Source organism: Melitaea cinxia, chromosome 7, assembly GCF_905220565.1.
Source record: "Melitaea cinxia chromosome 7, ilMelCinx1.1, whole genome shotgun sequence".
NCBI lineage: Eukaryota > Metazoa > Arthropoda > Insecta > Lepidoptera > Nymphalidae > Melitaea > Melitaea cinxia.
The window spans coordinates 4,622,534-4,643,380 of record NC_059400.1 but is presented as its reverse complement, the minus strand read 5'-3'; the positions used below and the strand labels follow the sequence as shown (position 1 = coordinate 4,643,380).

Genomic DNA, 20,847 nt, shown 5'->3' with positions numbered 1-20,847 from the left:
AATATTGTTGTTTTTCAACAAAAATATTTAATACTAACTATGCCCGCGACTTCGCCCGCGTTGAATGTTCGCAGAGTTAAATAAATAAATTTAAAAAAATAAAAGTAGTCTAAGCTACTCTTTACTACATCAGCTATCTGTCAGTAAAAGCCCCCTTCAAAATCGGTCTAGCCGTTTCAGAGATTAGCCGGAACAAACAGACAGACAGACAGATAAACAGACACAAAAATTGTAAAAAATATTATTTTTGTAATGTACCATGTATACATTAATATTACAAAGGAGACTCCAATTTTATTTATTTGTATAGATGTATAGATTAAATATATAGTCTCGGTGACCTAGTTTAGGCAATCTTGCGCATGAAGGTACCGAGGACGTTGCGCAAACGTATTCGAGGCCGCGCGCTCGTATACTTGGCTGATGTCAGGATCAAGGCAGTCGTTTCTGCTTTGTTTTTTAATTTAGTTTATTTAGTCACAATAAGTTTTTCGATTTATTATGTGAGGACTTTCTTGTTTATTTTTCATCTAAGAAGATTGTATTCTTCTAAAATTACATAAAAATTTTATGTACCTAATAGTTTTCCTATAAAATGGATATTAAGTTAAAAAAAATTATCACGCAAAGTATATATCTGGAGTAGATAAAAAACCAAGTTAGGACCAAAAAATTCGTTTATTACTAATATTTAAAATATTTCTATAGATAAAATTAATGTATCAACAATCGTTCGATATTTTGTATAAACGTACTCTAAATAGGCATACATATAAATTATACCTACTTACCCCGGTCACCAACCCGCCTGCCCAGCGTGGTGACTATGGGTAAAACACATGAGTTCACGTTATTTTTGGCGTAAACTTGTGGAGGCCTATGTCCAGCAGTGGACTGTATAGGCTGTAATGATGATACCTACTTATTGATAAAAGATACATACATATAAAATAGCATAAGACTAGATGACTTTGTAATTATAATGAAATATTTTTTTAACTAAAAATAACATTAAAAATTACAAAAAATGTGTATATTTTGAAAGATCGATGCTACTCCTTACTTAAAAATATAAATGTAATTTCTGAAATATTATAAGGTGTTGAATATTTGAGACTAATTTATAAAAATTAAAACTTAAATTTATAAAAATGAGCAAAAACAAAGATTTTAAATTAGTCCAAAAGTGCTAACAATAAATAAGACAACCTGCACTACACAATCAAAACGAACACAGTGACTAATACTTATAAAACTAAATAAATAACACAACATAATATTTCGACTTAAAAAAAAATGTTTTACATTTCTTTTTTTTCTTTAGTAAAGGTAAATATAATAATGAGGTATTATAAATTACAATTTAACGATATTTTGTATTGTTTATTTTCAAGGCATTCTATTGATTTAGAAAGAAGAAAATAGTCTATGGCAAAGCAATTCAAGCAATATGATAATTTTGTATACATACTGTATTTTATTGTCATAATGTATGCGCAAACAACAGAAGAAACTGCGTCAGTTTATATTTTACTAGCGACCCACCCCGGCTTCGCACGGTTGAAAAAACTCAGTATTTCTCTACTATATTATGAATGTATTATACATATATACCTTCCTCTGGAATCACTTAAATATAAACTTAACTTTACTAAAGAAAAGCGCGTCAAAATCCGTGGCGTAGTTTTAAAGATCTAAGCATACAGACAGCGGGAAGCGACTTTGTTTTATACTGTGTGGTGATTTGTCAAGAAAAAAATAAACCTAATCAGAAGTATGTCAAGGACGACGTGTTAGCGTAATGTTCACAGCGCTGGATTATGGCTGTTGTGCTGGTGGTTGCGAGTTCGATTCCCGCACATCGCATACCTTTGTATTGGCCTTACAGATATTTGCCGTGGTCTGGGCGTTTATTCTTGTGGATTGTGTGTGTTTCTAGACCCCCGAAATAGGAGTAAATCCTAGTGAGGGCAGTTATGTGTGAGGCGGCTATTTATTAAATAAATAATAAAATAGTACAATAGTAGTCACAAAATATATATTATATATGACTTTGCCAAAAAACGACAATTTTTTTAATGATACTGTGAAAATATCATTCATGAAGATAAAAAAAGATAATAGTGAAAGTTTGAGCCTATTAAGAGTGTATCGTTACGACTGTTGGTTTTTTAAAAAGATCGAAAAGTAATCGCATTGTTTTACACAAAACTCGTCAATTATCAATCTGAAAAATTTGAGCGATGCGTATTCTTTAAGGAAATTAAATTTCCGAGAAAAAAGCTTTCTTAGTTAATTAATGTAAAACAACCCGTTTAATTGTAAGCGTGCCTTAAACATTAATTTATTTTTTCAATTTTGCGTTTCGATTTTGGATTTTTATGATTACCAGAAATATAAATAATTTTATGGTTCAAAATACTTATTCTCAAAGGAAATTTAATACCACAAAAAAGTTACTGAACATTTTAAATTAAATTCACTCCTTTTAAAGTTATTCGACGTTGAAGTTAAATTAAAAGTAATTTATCGTTTTTTTTTCGCGTTACACGTGATTTATATATATCATTAAAAACTAGACGGTTTTTTTGGCCCAGTCTAAATTCTATTATACATATATTATAAAACATAATATAACGTATAACTTATCTTTACAGAAATGTTGTTTTCTAAAAAATTTAGTAACAGTTTAATTAAAAATCATATAAAGACTCATAGTTTTGTATTAGACCAATTCTAATACAGAAAATGATGCATCTCCAACATCAAAGATAACAAATCTTTCGACCCTATGCTATCGTCATACAAACAATTTCTTTCAGAAATAGATGCAACGATTTTCGAGTATTTTCTTTATAAATAAGAAATATATGTTTATGAATAACATAAAATACTGGCACTAGTAAATATAAATAAATATATTCAACGTACGCCACACGGCCGTCTGTTCCTAAGGTTATGCTGCTATGCTTTATGACTATGTCTGTATTTTATATATAAATAAATTATAGATATTACACCTAGAATCGAGGCGGGAATCGAATCCACACAACTTGGAACAAAAAACAGGGTCACTGCAAACTGGTGCAGCGCAGGCTAGTCAATAAGTACTTATTTGTATTACATAAAATATAATTATGACGTGTAAATATGTGGTATTTTATATGTACCTACTTATACAAGTAAACGTGTATTCAGTGTCATTATTTCGTTGATATGCATATTTTCATTTTTATTGAAAGCTTTGATAACTTAACAATTGTTTTAATTTCTTGTGTTGTACGAAACATTCGCGCTTAAATGAAATAGTTGAAATAAATGCAAATATTTAAAAATAACAACTTCTTTTAGATATTGAAACCAGTCTTTCATTTTAAAAATACAACTAGTCTTGTACAATTGATTATATGGATTTTCTATTTATTTTTTGATAAATATATTTTTAATAAGTTATGTAATTTAGTCATATACATATTTATGTGCGTGTATGTGTGCATACTTCGTTTCTAATAAAACGTTTTAAATAAATAAATTAGTACCAATATTTTAAAACACGAAAAAACAATAAAAGCCAACAAAGTTTCAACAAATAAAAAATATTAGAGACCTTTTATTATAATTCAGTGTAATATTAATAAAATCTAGTAGTAATGAAACAATTTAAAAAATCATTTTTTCCAGTAATATAGATAGATTGTAAAAAACACAACTAGTTGAACTGTAACCGCAACTGACAACGCAAGTTCATCTGTAAAGGACAAACTTTCCAAGGGTTATATTAAATTATGTCCAATCTATACAAATAAAATAAATTAAAACACAGAAAGTATGTTAAATTTAACTTGAAGCCTAAAGTATTTTTTTTTTATCAATTCATTCGAAAAATTAAGCGTGATACCTATATAATTTTAATATAATTACTCGTTATTTTTGAAGTGAAACTTCTATAAGCGCATGAGGGTAACATTTTTATGGATGAAACGGCAACGTTTTTGTCGATGGCGCTGAAACGGAATCTAAAGCTTTAGATTTGTATAAATATAAACGTGACTTAAAAATTTCTTTGACAAAGAACTTTCAATTCTGACATGTGTACTTTGTACGCACGCCGGAACCAGTCTTAAATGAATTACAATACAAATAAACCATTTTACAAAAAACTAAGAACCTCCAGCTACTTATTTAGTTTCGTCTGTCCATTTGTATGTGGGTTTATCTGCTGACATTGAATTATTTTCCCAATTCTTTCGCGGAATTCCTAATTTTTTATTTGACCTTGTCGAAATTTGCCATTATATATTTATCTCCATCTATGGTTGCTACGTTACCTAGGAGCAGCTATCATCATATCTCGCAACTTTTTGTTATTCTCTTAGTCTTGTACGTTTAAATAATTAATTTATTAAAATTGTATGCGGTAATGGTGCGTGCGTTTATTGGTATCTTTAGCAGATTCGGCGGAGCGGCGTCGAGCTGCAGCGTATACAGCCAGCTTGGAGGGCGATGGGAGGCTTGAGTCTCGCGGTCGGACGAGGGATTCACGTGACTCAGCCGCGGGCAGTGACGCCGACGTGGGCACGGAGGGCAACTTGCGCACCGTGTCATAGGGCGAGGGTGAGCTGCGGGATGCCGTTGACGCTATCGAACCTGATCCGTCGGAGTCCTAAAATATTTGTTCGCACATGAAACAGATTTTTATAATATTGTAATATTCCAAAGATGTTGAACCGATTTTAATCATTTTTTTTATACAACAAGGTCGGCAAACAAGCGTACGGCTCATCTGATGGTATCCGATTTCTGTAGCTTAAGACAATCTGGAACACCAGAAGCATCGTAAGCGTTTTGCCGTCCTACCTTCAATCTCCCACAGAAGCACTAGCCACCTTACTCACCACAGGAATGCAACAGTGCTTGCAAAAAGTATTATTTGGATGTATCTTTTTTAATGTTGAGGCACTTCCCCAGTCGAGCTGTTCCAGATTTCCAGAAACCTTCCTCGCGTCCCTGTGCGAGTCGATAGTAGCGTGTGTTTCTAGCTGAGAGCTTGCGAGGCGGTCGCGGCTGCGTGGAGGGCGAATGATACATGCTATAATCTTCTAGCATTGGATACACAAACCTTCCTCGCGTCCCTGTGTTCGAGTCTGTCGTAGCGCGTGTTTCTAGTAGAGGGCTTGCGCGGAGGGCGCGGCAGCGCGGAGGGCGGGGGCGGCAGGCTGGAAGAGCGCGTCTGCTGCGAGGCGCGGCCCTGCCGCTCCAGCAGCAGCGCCTCCTCGCCGCGGCCGCCCCGCCCGCCCACCGTTGACAGACCAGGGAAGCAGCATAGACCTCGCTATAGTGTAAATTTTATTTAAACAACCATAAAAAGTCGTCCGACTTCTCAACTTGTAAGATTAATAAAGATTTTCAAAGAAAAGATAGCACGGAACTATCACGGAAAGACGTACCGACGACGATCGGCCGAGTGTTTATTAGCGTGAGGAATCAGCTTACTGTAAGTGCCATCGTAACATATTAAACTTGTAGCGTTAGATAATTTCCATTTTTTATAAGAGTATCTTCAGTCATTCTTATCTATACACATAAATAAAATTGAAGTGTCTGTTTGTCATATTAAAATAACCGCATTTTAAATAGAAAATATATTTATGTTAAAAAGTGTTAAGATTAATGCAAAAAGAATGACAAATTGTTAATGAATAAAACAGGCTACGGTCCTTGGTCGGAACGAAGTTCCTATCGCTGTTAGTACACGTTTGCTATACAGTAATAAAATTTATATTGTAAAATATCAATTATCAGAGTTAAATTGAAAAATTTCTAGTGAAATATATTCATTTCTATACGTATAATTATTACGATTTATTATGATGATGATGATGATGATATCAATGAATGTAGAGTAAATGGTAACTATACTTAAAAAACACAAAGATGTACATGAAATAAATAAATAAAATATAAATTAAACACTGAATTACGGAGGATGATTAAGTAAATTTAGGAACCGTATAATTTTATTTCGAGTAATATATTTTTTTTAATTTTAGAAACAAACATTAATTATTATTTATAATAAAAATAAACAAAAGTTAAGATATATTTAATCATCATTTTCCATCATAGTAGAAATTAGTTTGTGGTAACTAAAATATGACATATGTTTGAGATCTAATTGTACCTATACTTTGAGCCAGAAGTGTCATGAATGTCTTGTTACGCTTTTTTCGATCTTGCTCCCAGCTCGCTCAGTGCGTGTACCACGCGATAGGGAACCTCGTTCCAATAACACCTCTGTTGTTAAGTTATCGATCTGGCACAATGGAGCGATACAAACAAACGCGAATATAATAAGTAACTCTTACCTCATTACGGAAGCAGTGCTGAAGAAAGTTGTAACATCACCACTTTAATACGAGTACTTGTCACGGTACACTGAGGCTCTTATATGGATGTTTGACGGTAATTGCGTCAAAACAACGACCATTAATAAACCAATTATTATATGCTATTTTTATTTGGAAGTACTACTTTTTAGTTTTCATTTTTTTTATTTTTATTTTTAATATAATTCCGGTGGTAAACAAGCGTACGGCTCGCCTGGTGATAAGCGATTGCCGTAGCATATTGACATTGATGATCAAACATTGCAAGTGTTGCCACCTCCAATCCTCCCCAGGTGCTCTTGCTACGTTACTCACCACAGGAACACAACACTACTTGAAAGCAGTATTGTTTGTAATCTCCTGTAAGGTCGAGATATTTACCCGGTCGGACTCTGCTCTAAATTTTAAGCATACTAGTTCCTGTTGATGCCTACCAAAAATGGATTTTAGCAGCTCATAGATTTATTCAGGAAACTCAGCCGCTGAAATTGTAGTAGTGCTTTTACAACAGCAATGTCAATGGACGTCACTTCACAAAAAATCATGTCTTGTTATTAAAAAAAAGCTTCAAAACATTTTAGCATTATAATCCCGAAATCAATATAACTTATCTTTTAAGTACTAAAATGGAACAGATAAATTAGTTCTTATATTTTTTTCAGGATTCCAAGCTCCAAAAAATATGTAATGTTAATACTTGCTAAACTCAAAGCTTCTAGTATTAGGTATTTATATTAAAACTACAACAAACAAAACATGTATTTTTATTATTCAACATGCTCGTAAAAATATATCGAGTACAAAATCGTTTATCAAAATATCATTTGTATAAACTCGCTTAATGTAAGATCTTATTCGTGAAGCCTCATTTTGACAGCTCGACGGCATAGACGATATAAAATGCACCGAAATACATCATACAAATATATTACAAGGAAAATTGTATACATCATATTTTTATCTTTAATTTAAAAAGATAAAAAAGATTTAACAAAAAATAACAACTCGTCTCTAAAACCTATACATTTACAATCAAAACCTATACATACATATTGACAATCTACATAATATGTAGATACAATAATAAGTAGCATTACGACTAAAATAAATAGGAATAGTAACGTAAAAATATCATATTACAGAATTCATCCCGTAACACTTTACAAGGAGCTCCTTCGTTCGCTCATACAAGTTATCTTTATTCTAACTTTGGTGTGCTTTGTGACCAATCCTTCACAGCTATTGCTGCAATTCAGTATTAAGAAAATTTGTTGGACTCTTTAAAACAACATTTTAATAATAAAATATAAAATCTTCAATATATACCTATGATTATATTAATAACGAATTACAACGACTAGTGGAGTAAAATTCCATTTGAATACCACAGAGATTCTTATAAATCTACACAATTCACATTGGCACCGACATTTTTGTATAAACTGTATATATATTAAGGCGAGAGAATAAGGCACACTGTCAAAATATCATAAGTTACATTTTTACTGTGCAACAGTTCTTATATTGTGTATTTCTATATTTAATTTCGAAAAATACGGAAAATAAAAATAAATCGGACTTAATAAGTCGTAAACTTGCCCCGATAATCGTACAATTATATAAGTCGTAAAATTACCTGGACGTACATAACTTTCTACGTTTTACTCTACATACACGTAAAACAATACATTATATATATATATATATATATATATATATATATATATATATATATATATATATATATATATATATATATATATATATATATATATGAGTTTAACTAAGTGAAAGAGACCTTATTAGGAAAACGGCAGTCAAAATATTTCGAGAACTCGTGTCGATTGTTTACGTTGTATTTACATTTTAATACTGACGACAATTTAGATATTTTACAGATTTTTATTGTTAATACAATACAAATTTACAATGAATCTCGGTTGAGTTCTGCTTTAATATTAAGTAGTTAGAAGCTTATTGTTAGACAAAATCAATTAAAACAATCTAAAACCACACAACACAGAAGCTACACAAGATTAGATGAGTCTAAACATTTACATTCACATTATGAGGAATGTTAATGGAATACTTCAAAACTATTGGAAAATAGTGGAATGTATTATTACTTTGTTGTATATATAATTACTTTTTATCAGTGAATACCAATTCCAGTAAGACATTGACGTATATATAAACTTTTACAATTTTTTATTTTTTATTAAATTGTAAGAATAAGAAGGTTTGAATATATATTAACAAAGTTATCTCTATTTAAATTGTTGTTTACATCAAAGCTATTTTTATAATAAATATTTATGACATTTTTACTTATACATGATTTTAATTTGTTTCACATCAATTTGTACAAAGCAGTAAAATTTATAATTAAATAATTTTACTATTTTACTGAGGACTGAATTATCTTTAACACTGCAATACCAAGTAAAGAGATTTTACCTGATAGAGTCTATACTCTACAATGTACAAATTCAATTGAGACTACACAAAACCCAAGATATAAAATGAATATGTTTTTGATAAAATAGTTAGTGTAGGCGAAAATCAAACCGCAAGGCAAAGGATAAAGGAACCGATATTTTTGATCATAGAATATATTCGAATTTTATTCCAGGCAAGTTTTTTATCAGTGTAGGTATGTGTATTATGTGTGTGTATGTGTGTATATTTTGTGTATATAGATAAAGGTTTCACACTCAATGGCTCCCAGTAGGAATTTTTCTTGTGCTAGGGGTCCGGAAACAATATATAAGCACACACGCCCAGAACACGCCAACCAAATTTTATGGTGGTTTGTATGACCAATACAAATTCCTAAATCCTATGACCGCACAACTGGATTTACTGGGGTATTAGTGTGGTGTGTAGAGAAGTAGGTATAAATCAGTAGTAGTTGACATGCGGGCGGGAGTGTGAAGAGTGGGAGGAGTGTGAGGAGTGCGACGAGTGCGAGGAGTGCGGGGAGTGCGCGTGCGGCGCGTCGGGGAGGAAACTCACGGCGGGCACGGGCGGCCGCTCCAGGCGCGACTCCAGCGCCGCCAGCTGCTCCTCCAGGCGCAGCGACGAGCTGTCGAACCCGCAGCCTGCACCCAGCGCCGACATTGTTAACACTAATTATTACTTTAACCCAGCGGTTCTTAGCCTCTGCTCCCTGGAAACTCTCAGTGGTCTGTCCGATTTGACTGAGTGTATCCGATAGTACTGTGTGGCTACGGTACTAAGGAATATAGCCACCCCCCTTTCTTCCCGTGGGTGTCGTAAGAGGCGACTAAGGGATAACACAGTTCCGCTACCACCTTGGAACTTAAAAAGCCGACCGGTGGCGGAATAACCATCCAACTGCTGACTTTGAAATACATAGGCCGAAGACGGGCAGCAGCGTCTTCGGTGCGACAAAGCCAGCCCTGCGGTCACCAACCCGCCTGCCCAGCGTGGTGACTATGGGCAAAACACATGAGTTCACGCTATTTTTGGCGTAAACTTGTGGAGGCCTATGTCCAGCAGTGGACTGTATAGGCTGTAATGATGAATGATGATCCGATAAAACATCCTTTGAAATAACGGCATGAGTACAGTTTTGGCCCTACTCGTATTATATACCGGCTAAACAGCCACTCTGTAGTGCTGCGCGTAGTCGCCTAAAACAACGACGGTTTCCGGGTTCAAATCCCGCTCGGGATGGATATTTGTATTTGTACAAAATATCCTTTCCGGTTTGGATGTCTGTCCTCGTGGGTTACCCCACCGAGCCTCGAAAAACACGTTGAGCCGTCGGTCCCGGTTGTTATCATAAATACCTGATAGTGATCGTTACTCATAGTAGGGACATATCCACCAAGTTGCAGGGGAGCAGCGCGGTGGATTAAGTTCTAGTCCTTCTCCTACGTGGAGGCCTGTGGCTGGGTGCACGCGTACCGCTAGCGTTGTCGGCGTGCGGCGAGTAGTTGCGGCGCGCGAGGTGGCGGTAGCGCCCCGCCGCCGCCGCGCCCACCGCGCCCGCCACGCCCGACACCCCCGACACGCCCTCCGCCGATGAGAACGACGCCCCCGACGACAGCCCCACTGGAACATCGATATAACGTATTAGCTACGAGGCCCCGCAGTGTAGCAGCGTGGTGAATTAAACTCCGACCCTTCTCCTACATGGACAAATAGGTCAATACCTAGCTGTGGAATGTTAAAATGAATTGAAAAGCGACCTGCAAGGATCTCGGGCTAGCAAGTTCAAAACTATTATACCTATGGTGTGCGTATCATTTTAAGTACTAAAAAGTTCGATATTCATCAGATAGACTGGATAAACGAAACTAAAACTCCCAAAGATATGAATACTTATTTAAAGCTTTCCAGGCGAAACTCTACTCTAGTATCTGCGTATAGGCCTCTAAAATTTAGCATACCTGCTCGAGTACATTATTGTAAATAGCTACCACTTAAAACTTTTTAATTCATTATTTGTCATATTACTAAAATAATGTCAACATATAAAACCTTTTACCAAAAAAAAATGTAACATTTTTACAATTTGTGTTAATATTTGACTAATAGTGGCAAGTAGTACCTATAAGTGTGACAAAATTTAAACAATATAATTATGAAAATTAAAAAAAAAATTACTTATATTTTCAAAACATAGTAACCTAGTACCTACATAAAATGATTGATATTTAATTTACCCAGTTCCTCACGACTAGAGTTGTTCCTCAGAGAAGCTGCACTTGTGTGTTTCTGTAACACCTTTATCATCGCATCACGCTCTGCTACTTTAGATTCCAACTCCTTGACTCTGCAGAAACAAACAATACATGATAAACATAAATTTTTTTTTTTGTTTATTAGAACATTAAAAATATAATAGAAGATTATGAATAGAAATTATAATAGACGACGGTCTAAATATTATAACAGAAATAATCTATAATAATATATATAAAAGCGAAAGGTCACTCACTCATCACGAAATCTCCGAAACTATAACACCTACAAACTTGAAATTTGGCAGGTAGGCTCCTTTTAAGACGTAGGCATCCGCTAAGAACGGATTTTACGAAACTCGACCCCTAAGGGGGTAAAACGGGGGTTGGAAGTTTATATGAAAGTCCTATGTTTTTGAAGTAAGGGACTTGAAATTTAAAATGTATACTCTATAGATGGTAAAAAAATGTTCAAATAATGTATCTTTAGAAATTAACTCCTTTTTGGGGTTAAAACGGGGGATCGTAGGTTGACTCACTGATCCCGAAATCTCCGAAACTATAACACCTACAAACTTGAAATTTAGCAGGTACGCTTCATATAGGGCGTAAACTACCGCTAAGAATGTATTTTACGAAATTCGACTCCTAAGGGGGTAAAACGGGGGTTGGAAGTTTGTATGAAAGTCCTATGTGTTTGAAGTAAGGAACTTGAAATTTAAAATGTATGCTCTATAGATGGTGAAAAGATGTTCAAATAATGTATCTTTAGAAATCAACTTCTTTTTGTGGTTAAAACGGGGGATCGTAGGTTGACTCACTGATCCCGAAATCTCCGAAACTATAACACCTACAAACTTGAAATTTAGCAGGTACGCTCATATAGGGCGTAAACTACCGCTAAGAATGTATTTTATGAAACTCGACCCCTAAGGGGGTAAAACGGGGGTTGGAAGTTTGTATGAAAGTCCTATGTTTTAGAAGTAAGAGACTTGAAATTTAAAATATATGCTCTATAGATGATGAAAAGGTGTCCAAAATAATGTATCTTTAGAAATCAACTCCCTTTTGGGATTAAAACGGGGGATGGTAGGTTGACTTACTCATCACGAAATCTTCGAAGCTATAACAGCTATAAACTTGAAATTTGGCAAGTAGGTTTCTTATAGGGTGTAAACATTCGCTAAGAACGGATTTTACAATACTCGATCCCTAAGGGGATAAAACGGGGGTCGGACGTTTGTATGAAAGTCCTAGATGCTTTTGAAGTAAGAGACTTGAAATTTAAAATGTATGCTCTATAGATGGTGAGAAGGAGTGCAAATAATGTATCTTTAGAAATAAACTTCCTTTTGGAGTTAAAACGGAGGGATGGTAGGTTGACTCACCCATCACGAAATCTCCAGAACTATAACAGCTACAAACTTGAAATTTGGCAGGTAGGTTCTTTATAGGGCGAAAACATCCGCTAAAAACGGATTTTACGAAGCTCGACCCCCTAGGGGATAAAACAGGGGTTGGAAATTTGTATGAAAGTCCTATGTTTTTGAAGTAAGAGACTTGAAATTTAAAATGTATGCTCTTTAGATGGTGAGAAGGTGTCCAAATAATGTATCTTTAGAAATCCATTTCTTTTTGAGGTTAAAACGGGGGATGGTAGTTTGACTTACTCATCACGAAATCTCCGAAATTATAACAGTCACAAACTTAAAATTTGGCAAGTAGATTCCTTATAAAGTGTAGACATCCGCTAAGAACGGATTTTACAATACTCGACCCCTAAGGAATAATGCATCGTAATGTATATAAAAGAAAAAGGTCACTAACTCACTCATCACGAGAACTCAAAAACCGCTGGATGGTCCATCCATCCAGGATGGACAAAGATGAAATTTGGCAGGGAGGTAGATTATAATTAGTAGACGTCCGCTAAGAACGGATTTTGCGATATTCTACCACTAAGGGGGTTTAATTGGGGTTGATAGTTTGTATGAAACATATACAGCAGGGGCGGTTTAAAGGAAAATAGCCGCGTTTGCAACCCTATGCGTTCAAGAAACATTTATATTGATCACCTTTAAATAGTACAAAAAAAAATATTTTTTACAATATCCAACCTTTACTTTACTATATTACTTTTTTATTTACCCCTGTCGTCACGGAGTCACGGAGGAGCGTGCGTTACGCTATTCAGTGGCATATATTTACGCAGAACCATATTAAAAACTAAATTGCAAGTAGTATACTTATTTTAAACATATTTACACTACAATACTATATTATTACTACATTATTTCATGCCACAATTCTCACGAATTCAACGAACCATTTTGTTCGACGCGATGCGCGCTTCACGTGGACGTAGTCGCGGGCAACAGTTAGTGTTTTATAAAACAAAGTCCCCAAAAGTGTATGTGATTGATTCCCTCAAAATCTACTGAACGGATTTTCATGCGGTTTCACCGACGGAGAGAGGGCTTCAAGAGGAAGGTTTACGGAACGGCTAAGCCGATTTTGATGAGAGTTTCACTGGAAGTTTACCGGGAAAACGCTGTGACACACTGATTTCAGCGCGGGCGAAGCCACGGGCACAGCTAGTTATAATATAAATCTAGCAATACCATATTCATTTTCTTCTATTAAGAATAATTTCCTTGTTTGAAGCACATGAGCACTAGAAAAAAATATCATATATATTTTCTTTTTTGTTATGAAAACATACTAAACAAATGTTTTCATTGACGAGGGAAATATCCCTTTAGGGATAAAAGGCCCTAGGCGCGAGGGGACATTTTACGAGCGAGGGGTGGCGCAAGCCGAGCATACGCACTATGGATGTGAAAAGCATAAAATTATGGATAATTTTTCTCTTATAATTTTTAATAATAAACTGTCACCTCTGAAACAAAGGTATCAAGGTAACTTGCTATTTACTTAACAAAGATAGGTAAGATAGGTAAAAAAGTCAGTCGAAATATATTTGTTAAGGAACGTCTCACATTTTCATTGCGGTGCAACTCTATAACGATTCACATCGTGTGATCCATGCTTAATTTATCGGTTATCGGTGTGAAGTATTTATATAAACTGTGAGTGCAATAGACAATCAGTGGTGTGACAGAACGTTAGGTATATAAGACAGTGATTTGACATTTGATCTCTCTTTCCCATATTTCTTCTCGTCGTACGAAGTGTTTGCTAAACAATGTAATTTGTAATACAGTAATCTATTCTCTTACATCTTTCATTTTCTCCAACTCTTCAAACAACAATCAATAAAATACAAGCAACAAGCAATACAACGAAACATTTGGCGCCCGAACAAAAGACTTCAAAACAAGATCCAAGGAACACATGGCCGACGTCTTCTGCCGAGCAGTGATGCACCTCGCAGCATGATAAGATAAGTGCCCTATATTCATCCAAACCCATGATTCCCAATCCTAATCAATCCTATTTTTAATAATTATGATTACCAATCCTAAATCCTAATCCATCCTAATCTCTTAAATTTATATATCTTTTTTCCTATTTCCATTTATATTTCAAAATAAACATTCCGCTATTGCAAATTTACAATGATTTTTGGTTTAATTTCTTAATTGCCGTACTACATTAAACAAACATGTGTTCTTATATTCAATTTTCTTGTTCGAATTTCTTCATTTAATACAAATTTACAATAATATTTTTCAACTTAACCTCTAAATTTCTTTCATCAATACATTAAAATTAATATTTCACAATAACTTCTTATTCCAAATTTCTTTCATTAAGACATTAAATTTAATATTTTATAACAGTAGTTTTCAATTTACTTGCATATTATTTTTATTCTAAATTTACTAAATAAATTAAATTTAATGTTTTATATTACTAGTTTAACTGCTTCAGATTTTTATTTCTTTACTTCAAGGTGTGTCACACCTAATACAAATGTTTTCCATACATTATTACAAATGTTTATTCAATACTTCATACAATTTAATTACATTTAACTTTATCTAAATTCCCTTACTTGATACAACATTAACTTATCAACATAATTCAATTCATTTCAAAGTTGGTTCAATTCATTTCAAAATTAATTCAATTCTAAAGGCAATATTGAACCTCAATCCTATTTATTGTGCGATGCTTAGACGATTTGGCCGACTATTTCAGCGTTGCGGTACATGAAGCGCACCAACGTGGTTGGGGCTTCTGCCATCTTGTCTTGCCGCTACGCGCCTGTCTTCTATGTGTCGTCGATTGAGGAGCTTCAGCTAAGACATTTGCATCATTTCATTTTATTTTCTTTTCTTTTTTGAGGTGTCTTGTAATTAATTAACTTAAATTCAATTGTAGTTTATATTATTCTAGTTCATATTCATATTAAAATTCAAATTACTTTAGTATTAATCCAGTTCATATTCATATACAAATACAAATAACTTTAATATTATTCATATACAAATAATTTTAGTATTATTCTAGTTCATACAGTTTTCTATTTTCAATAATTACAAAAAATATTTTCTATCTATATTTTTCACAATGTCCGAACCTTCAGTATCAACTATGAACAAAGAATCCGGGATAAAGGTTTTAATTGTAAAGCGCAGTTCTATAAAAGGACAAATTACTAAATTCAAAAACTATTTAGACAAGATTACAAGGCAATCTCAACTGACGGGTATCAAAGTCGCTGAGCTTTCACTGAAGCTCAGTCGCTTTGAGAATCTGTCCGCTAAATATGATGAGCTGCAAACTCAAATTGAACTAATAAATTCTGACAATTTAGACGAAGAGCTCGATGAGCGTGAACGCATTGAGCAAGATTTCATATTATGTACCGCGATGGCAAAAAATATCATTGAAGAACAAAATGAATTAAAGAATTTAGAACAGGATAAGAGACGCCGTGAGTCCTTATTCCAGGATGCTCAATGTGGTCGCGATCATAATAATGAAAATTATATAACCTTGCCGCAAATACAAATTGCAAAGTTTGATGGTTCGTTCTTCCGTTGGTTAGAATTTCGAGATACTTTTAATAATTTAGTTCACAACAATAGCCGCATTTCATTGATTCAAAAATTTCATTATTTAATTTCTTATTTGGAAGGCGATGCGGCGCGGGTAATTTCAAACATTGAGGTTTCCGCAGCCAACTATAATAGCGCTTATCAATTACTTTATGAACGTTACAATAACAAAAGATTACTTGTAAATTATCATATTAAATCATTATTCAATATTGAAAAAATAAACCGCGAATCGGACACTTCATTACGCTCTTTAGTCGATCATGTTTCAAAAAATTTACGCGCTTTGGCTAACCTAGGTCAACCTACTGATCACTGGGACACGTTAATTATATATTTGGTTTCATCTAAACTCGATACGCAAACACTGGTTAAATGGGAAGAGCAACGCAACAGTTTAGGTGAAATTCCTAGTTTAATAGAATTCAATAAATTTTTGATTGATAGGGCTTATATTCTTGAATGTACGCGTCACAATAAGAATGATCAAGGTTCTAGTTTTCATAATAACATTTCAACAAATAACAATAGCAAAATGCAACATTCAAGACCTGTCAATTATCATCATAATCATCATCATCATTATAATCATCATATTAAGCGTGATCGACAAATTTCAAATTCATTTATTGCTACAAATCAAAAGGACAATAGCACTTTGTCTAGGTGTGTTGTCTGCAATCAAAATCATAGGATTTATGATTGCCAATTATTCAAATCAAAGTCCAGAAAGGACAAACTAAACGATATTTCAAAGTACAAATTATGTATTAATTGTTTAAGGCAGGGTCACTCTTTAGTCGAATGTCGATTAGGGCTATGCAAAATATGCAAGAAACAACATAATACTTTATTGAATCCAGTTGACACGCCAAAGGTCAACAGTGCCTCTAGTGAGGTCTCTGAAACTATAGCAAATTTTTCAAACAAAAATTCAAATAAAGTTTTATTGACTACTGCCCAAGTATACATTTTGAATCCAATCACTAAAGAGCCTCTTAAGGTACGGGCCTTGTTGGATTCAGGCAGTCAGTCATCCTTCATTTCAAAATCTCTTCAACAGAAACTTGCAATTCATTCAAATCCAATTTCTACTAATGTTATTGGTATCGGTCACTCAGGTAACCAAACAAAAGAAAGCTGTGTGATCCAATTAAAATCCATTCACAACAATTATAAGACTAAATTAAATTGTCTTGTGCTTGATAGGCTGATTGGGAATCTGCCTGAGGCACCTATAAATATACAACAATTAAACATACCATCGCACTTGCATTTAGCTGACCCCGATTTCAATCAGCCAGCTCCTATTGATATACTAATAGGAGCCGATCTTTTCTGGCAACTCTTGAAAAACGAACGTGTTTCTTTAGGTGCAAACAAGCCTACATTACAATATTCCAGTTTCGGTTGGTTGATTGGTGGTCCTATTTCTTATCAAGCTAAACAAGTAATTTGCAATCATTCAGTTATCAATGATAACCTCCCAAAGAAAAACAAAATTAACAATTTACTAGCAAAATTTAGGAAGCTAGAAGAGCTTCACCAAAAAACTATTCTAAGCGAAAAGGAATTAGCCTGTGAGAACCACTTTCGGTCTCACACTTCACGGCTTCCTTCTGGCAGGTCTAGTGTCAGACTTCCATTACGCAATTCACCTGATTGTCTAGGTGCAACATATAACTTGGCAAAAGGGCGATTATTAAATTTAGAAAAACGTTTAAAAAAATATATTTCATTAAAATCGCAATATATACATTTCATAAGAGAATATCAAAGTTTAGGCAAGCAGAGATCTATTCCGGTAGCAAACGCAATTTCGTAGGAGCGGCAAGAGAGCTCAGTAAATTCACCGATATACAAAACATCGCGTTAACTGAATTTACAGCTCAGCAAAGCATCAAAATTTAAATTCATTCTGTCTTAAGCTCCTCACTTCGGCGACATATGGGAGGCTGGTACGACCGGCAAAACATCATATCAACAATACATCAAACAAACAAACATATATATAATATATAAACGAGTCATGGGAATTTTCATTTAACTTTTGAAGAAATTTTAACTTTTAAAGCAATTTTAACTTTGTTTGCACAAGTGGAGGCTATTTTGAATAGTCGTCCCTTGTGCCCATTATCCATGTTCCCTTGACGATTCCCTTTTCCTTTCCCCAGGGCACTTCTTAATCGGAAGACTACTAAATGAGCTGCCGGCTCGCGCCTTGGAGAATGAAGGGGAACCACAATTAAAACGCTACGCACGTCTCAAGCAAATCATACAACAAAATGAAGAAAAGGCTAAACTAAAGGTTGGAGACTTGGTGCTCATAAGTGAAGACTCCCTGCCACCGTTATGCTGGAGTACCGGACGAGTAACCAGGCTATATCCAGGGCCAGATGGGATTCCTCGTGTTGCTGATGTTCAGACCACGGTGGGTTGTTATCGCCGTCCTCTGGTTCGCCTCTGCCCGTTACTCGACGATGAAGACACAGAGTTGAAGAATCTGGATTCTTCAACGGGGGGAGTATGTTAAGGAACGTCTCACATTTTCATTGCGGTGCAACTCTATAACGATTCACATCGTGTGATCCATGCTTAATTTATCGGTTATCGGTGTGAAGTATTTATATAAACTGTGAGTGCAATAGACAATCAGTGGTGTGACAGAACGTTAGGTATATAAGACAGTGATTTGACATTTGATCTCTCTTTCCCATATTTCTTCTCGTCGTACGAAGTGTTTGCTAAACAATGTAATTTGTAATACAGTAATCTATTCTCTTACATCTTTCATTTTCTCCAACTCTTCAAACAACAATCAATAAAATACAAGCAACAAGCAATACAACGAAACATATATTTTCCCCAGACTCTATTATTTTATTGGTGGACCAAAAAAATGTCAGCCGAAAAATTTTACAACAAATCGATAATTTTATCAATCAATTACTTACAGAAATGTGCGGCACATATACATTCGCTACTTTTGACTTTTTCTTAATTTATCAGGGCAGCAAATTACCATGTTTCGGGTCGCTGAATCCTAAAATACGCCCACTGTATGTTTAGTAGTATACCAAACATATTTTTACTCTCCTCACCTGCTCTCGAGATCAGCCACTTTCTTCTGCGCTGAGTGCAGTTCATCCATGTGACGGATCTTTTCACTGCGAGCCTCCGCCATTAACCTCTCTGATTCGGCCGATGTTTTTTCAAGCGCAGCTATTTTTGCATCCCTAAAAATAAAAAATAATAATCATTAATATTTAATAGACATTGACATGTCTAAATTTAGCTCTTATTAGTACCTAGTATTTTTTATGACGTCAGATGTCTTATAGCAAAAGTTATGAAAAGCAAACTGTCTCCCGACGTTTAGACGGCGGCCTGGCGCAGCGCCGCCTCCTCCAGGTAGCGCTGCTCCCACTTGGCGCACTTATAACATTACTGGCGGTGGAGGCTCACTTGGGTATGGAGGCGGCGGAGACGGCGGCCTGGCGCAGCGCCGCCTCCTCCAGGTAGCGCTGCTCCCACTTGGCGCACTTATGACATTACTGGCGGTGGAGGCTCACTTGGGTATGGAGGCGGCGGAGACGGCGGCCTGGCGCAGCGCCGCCTCCTCCAGGTAGCGCTGCTCCCACTTGGCGCACTTATGACATTACTGGCGGTGGAGGCTCACTTGGGTATGGAGGCGGCGGAGACGGCGGCCTGGCGCAGCGCCGCCTCCTCCAGGTAGCGCTGCTCCCACTTGGCGCACTTATGACATTACTGGCGGTGGAGGCTCACTTGGGTATGGAGGCGGCGGAGACGGCGGCCTGGCGCAGCGCCGCCTCCTCCAGGTAGCGCTGCTCCCACTTGGCGCACTCGCCCTCCAGCGCCAGCAGGCGCTCGTCGCGCTCGCGCAGCGCACGCCGCAGCTCCGCCTCCGCGCCGCCGCGCCCGCCCGCCCCGCCCGCGCCGCCCGCCCCGCCGCACGCGCACTCGCGCGACCTGCGCGTGGCTTCACATTAGTACGTTCTAGCTAATTTACAAATAATTTAACTAAATTTTCCCTATATATCTATACATACATACATGTATATATTATTAATGCGTGAAGCAAAAATTTGTACCCCTTTTTACGAAAATTGCGCGGATGGAGGTGTATGAAATTTTGTACACTTATAGTTTATATAGAGAAAGAGTGCATAATAGTATTTTTTTTATTATGTATAAAAACATATTAAATCAATAAAAAAAAATGATACACACACTACCATGTATATAATACTTTTTTCTTGATTGTCAGTCTTTAGTAAATTTGAAAATTTTTAAAAAAGTTTCTTTATTTTCATTATTTTTTGGTTTTTTATAATTTAAATTTTTAATTATGGTCGAATTTCAACCGTTGGGCGACTACGAGTAATAAGTAAATAAATAAATAAACGCCCCACAGTCGACGCCCCAACTAAAATGTACCTACTCCTGTAATGGAAAACGTACATGACTAATATATATGCCATCTGCGGAGATCTGACATAAACCCTAGGCAACAGCCATAAGCCAGTACTGTAACCGTTGCACTAGCGCGTTGTCACACTATCATTTACCATTTACATACTGCTAATAAACACAATGCATACACGCGTCGCGGGCACGCGCGAATCACACGCACATTACGTCACTACATTATCAATCACTAAGCACGTGCGCTGTTACCTTCTTGAACTAACAATAGGGGAT

The 20,847-nt window shown here is 35.6% G+C and overlaps 1 protein-coding gene and 1 long non-coding RNA gene across 2 annotated transcripts in view; both read right to left on the bottom strand.

Moving 5' to 3' along the window:
* Positions 1-661: 661 nt before the first annotated feature.
* LOC123655235 lies at positions 662-1,324 on the bottom strand. Its single transcript, XR_006743349.1, has 2 exons — positions 919-1,324; positions 662-783 (listed from the first exon to the last, which is right to left on the bottom strand). It is a non-coding gene; the product is annotated as an uncharacterized LOC123655235 (long non-coding RNA).
* Positions 1,325-4,068: 2,744 nt separating this feature from the next.
* LOC123655230 (angiomotin-like protein 2) overlaps positions 4,069-20,847 on the bottom strand; it is a 29,897-nt gene continuing 13,118 nt past the window's right edge. Inside the window, exons 11-17 of the mRNA XM_045591057.1 lie at positions 19,912-20,115; positions 19,227-19,361; positions 11,081-11,190; positions 10,320-10,466; positions 9,402-9,487; positions 5,120-5,332; positions 4,069-4,663 (exon numbers count right to left, since the gene is read on the bottom strand). Of these exons, the coding sequence (XP_045447013.1) occupies positions 4,403-4,663; positions 5,120-5,332; positions 9,402-9,487; positions 10,320-10,466; positions 11,081-11,190; positions 19,227-19,361; positions 19,912-20,115 (1,156 nt within the window). The 3' untranslated portion in view covers positions 4,069-4,402. The remainder of the gene's footprint in view (positions 4,664-5,119; positions 5,333-9,401; positions 9,488-10,319; positions 10,467-11,080; positions 11,191-19,226; positions 19,362-19,911; positions 20,116-20,847) is intronic.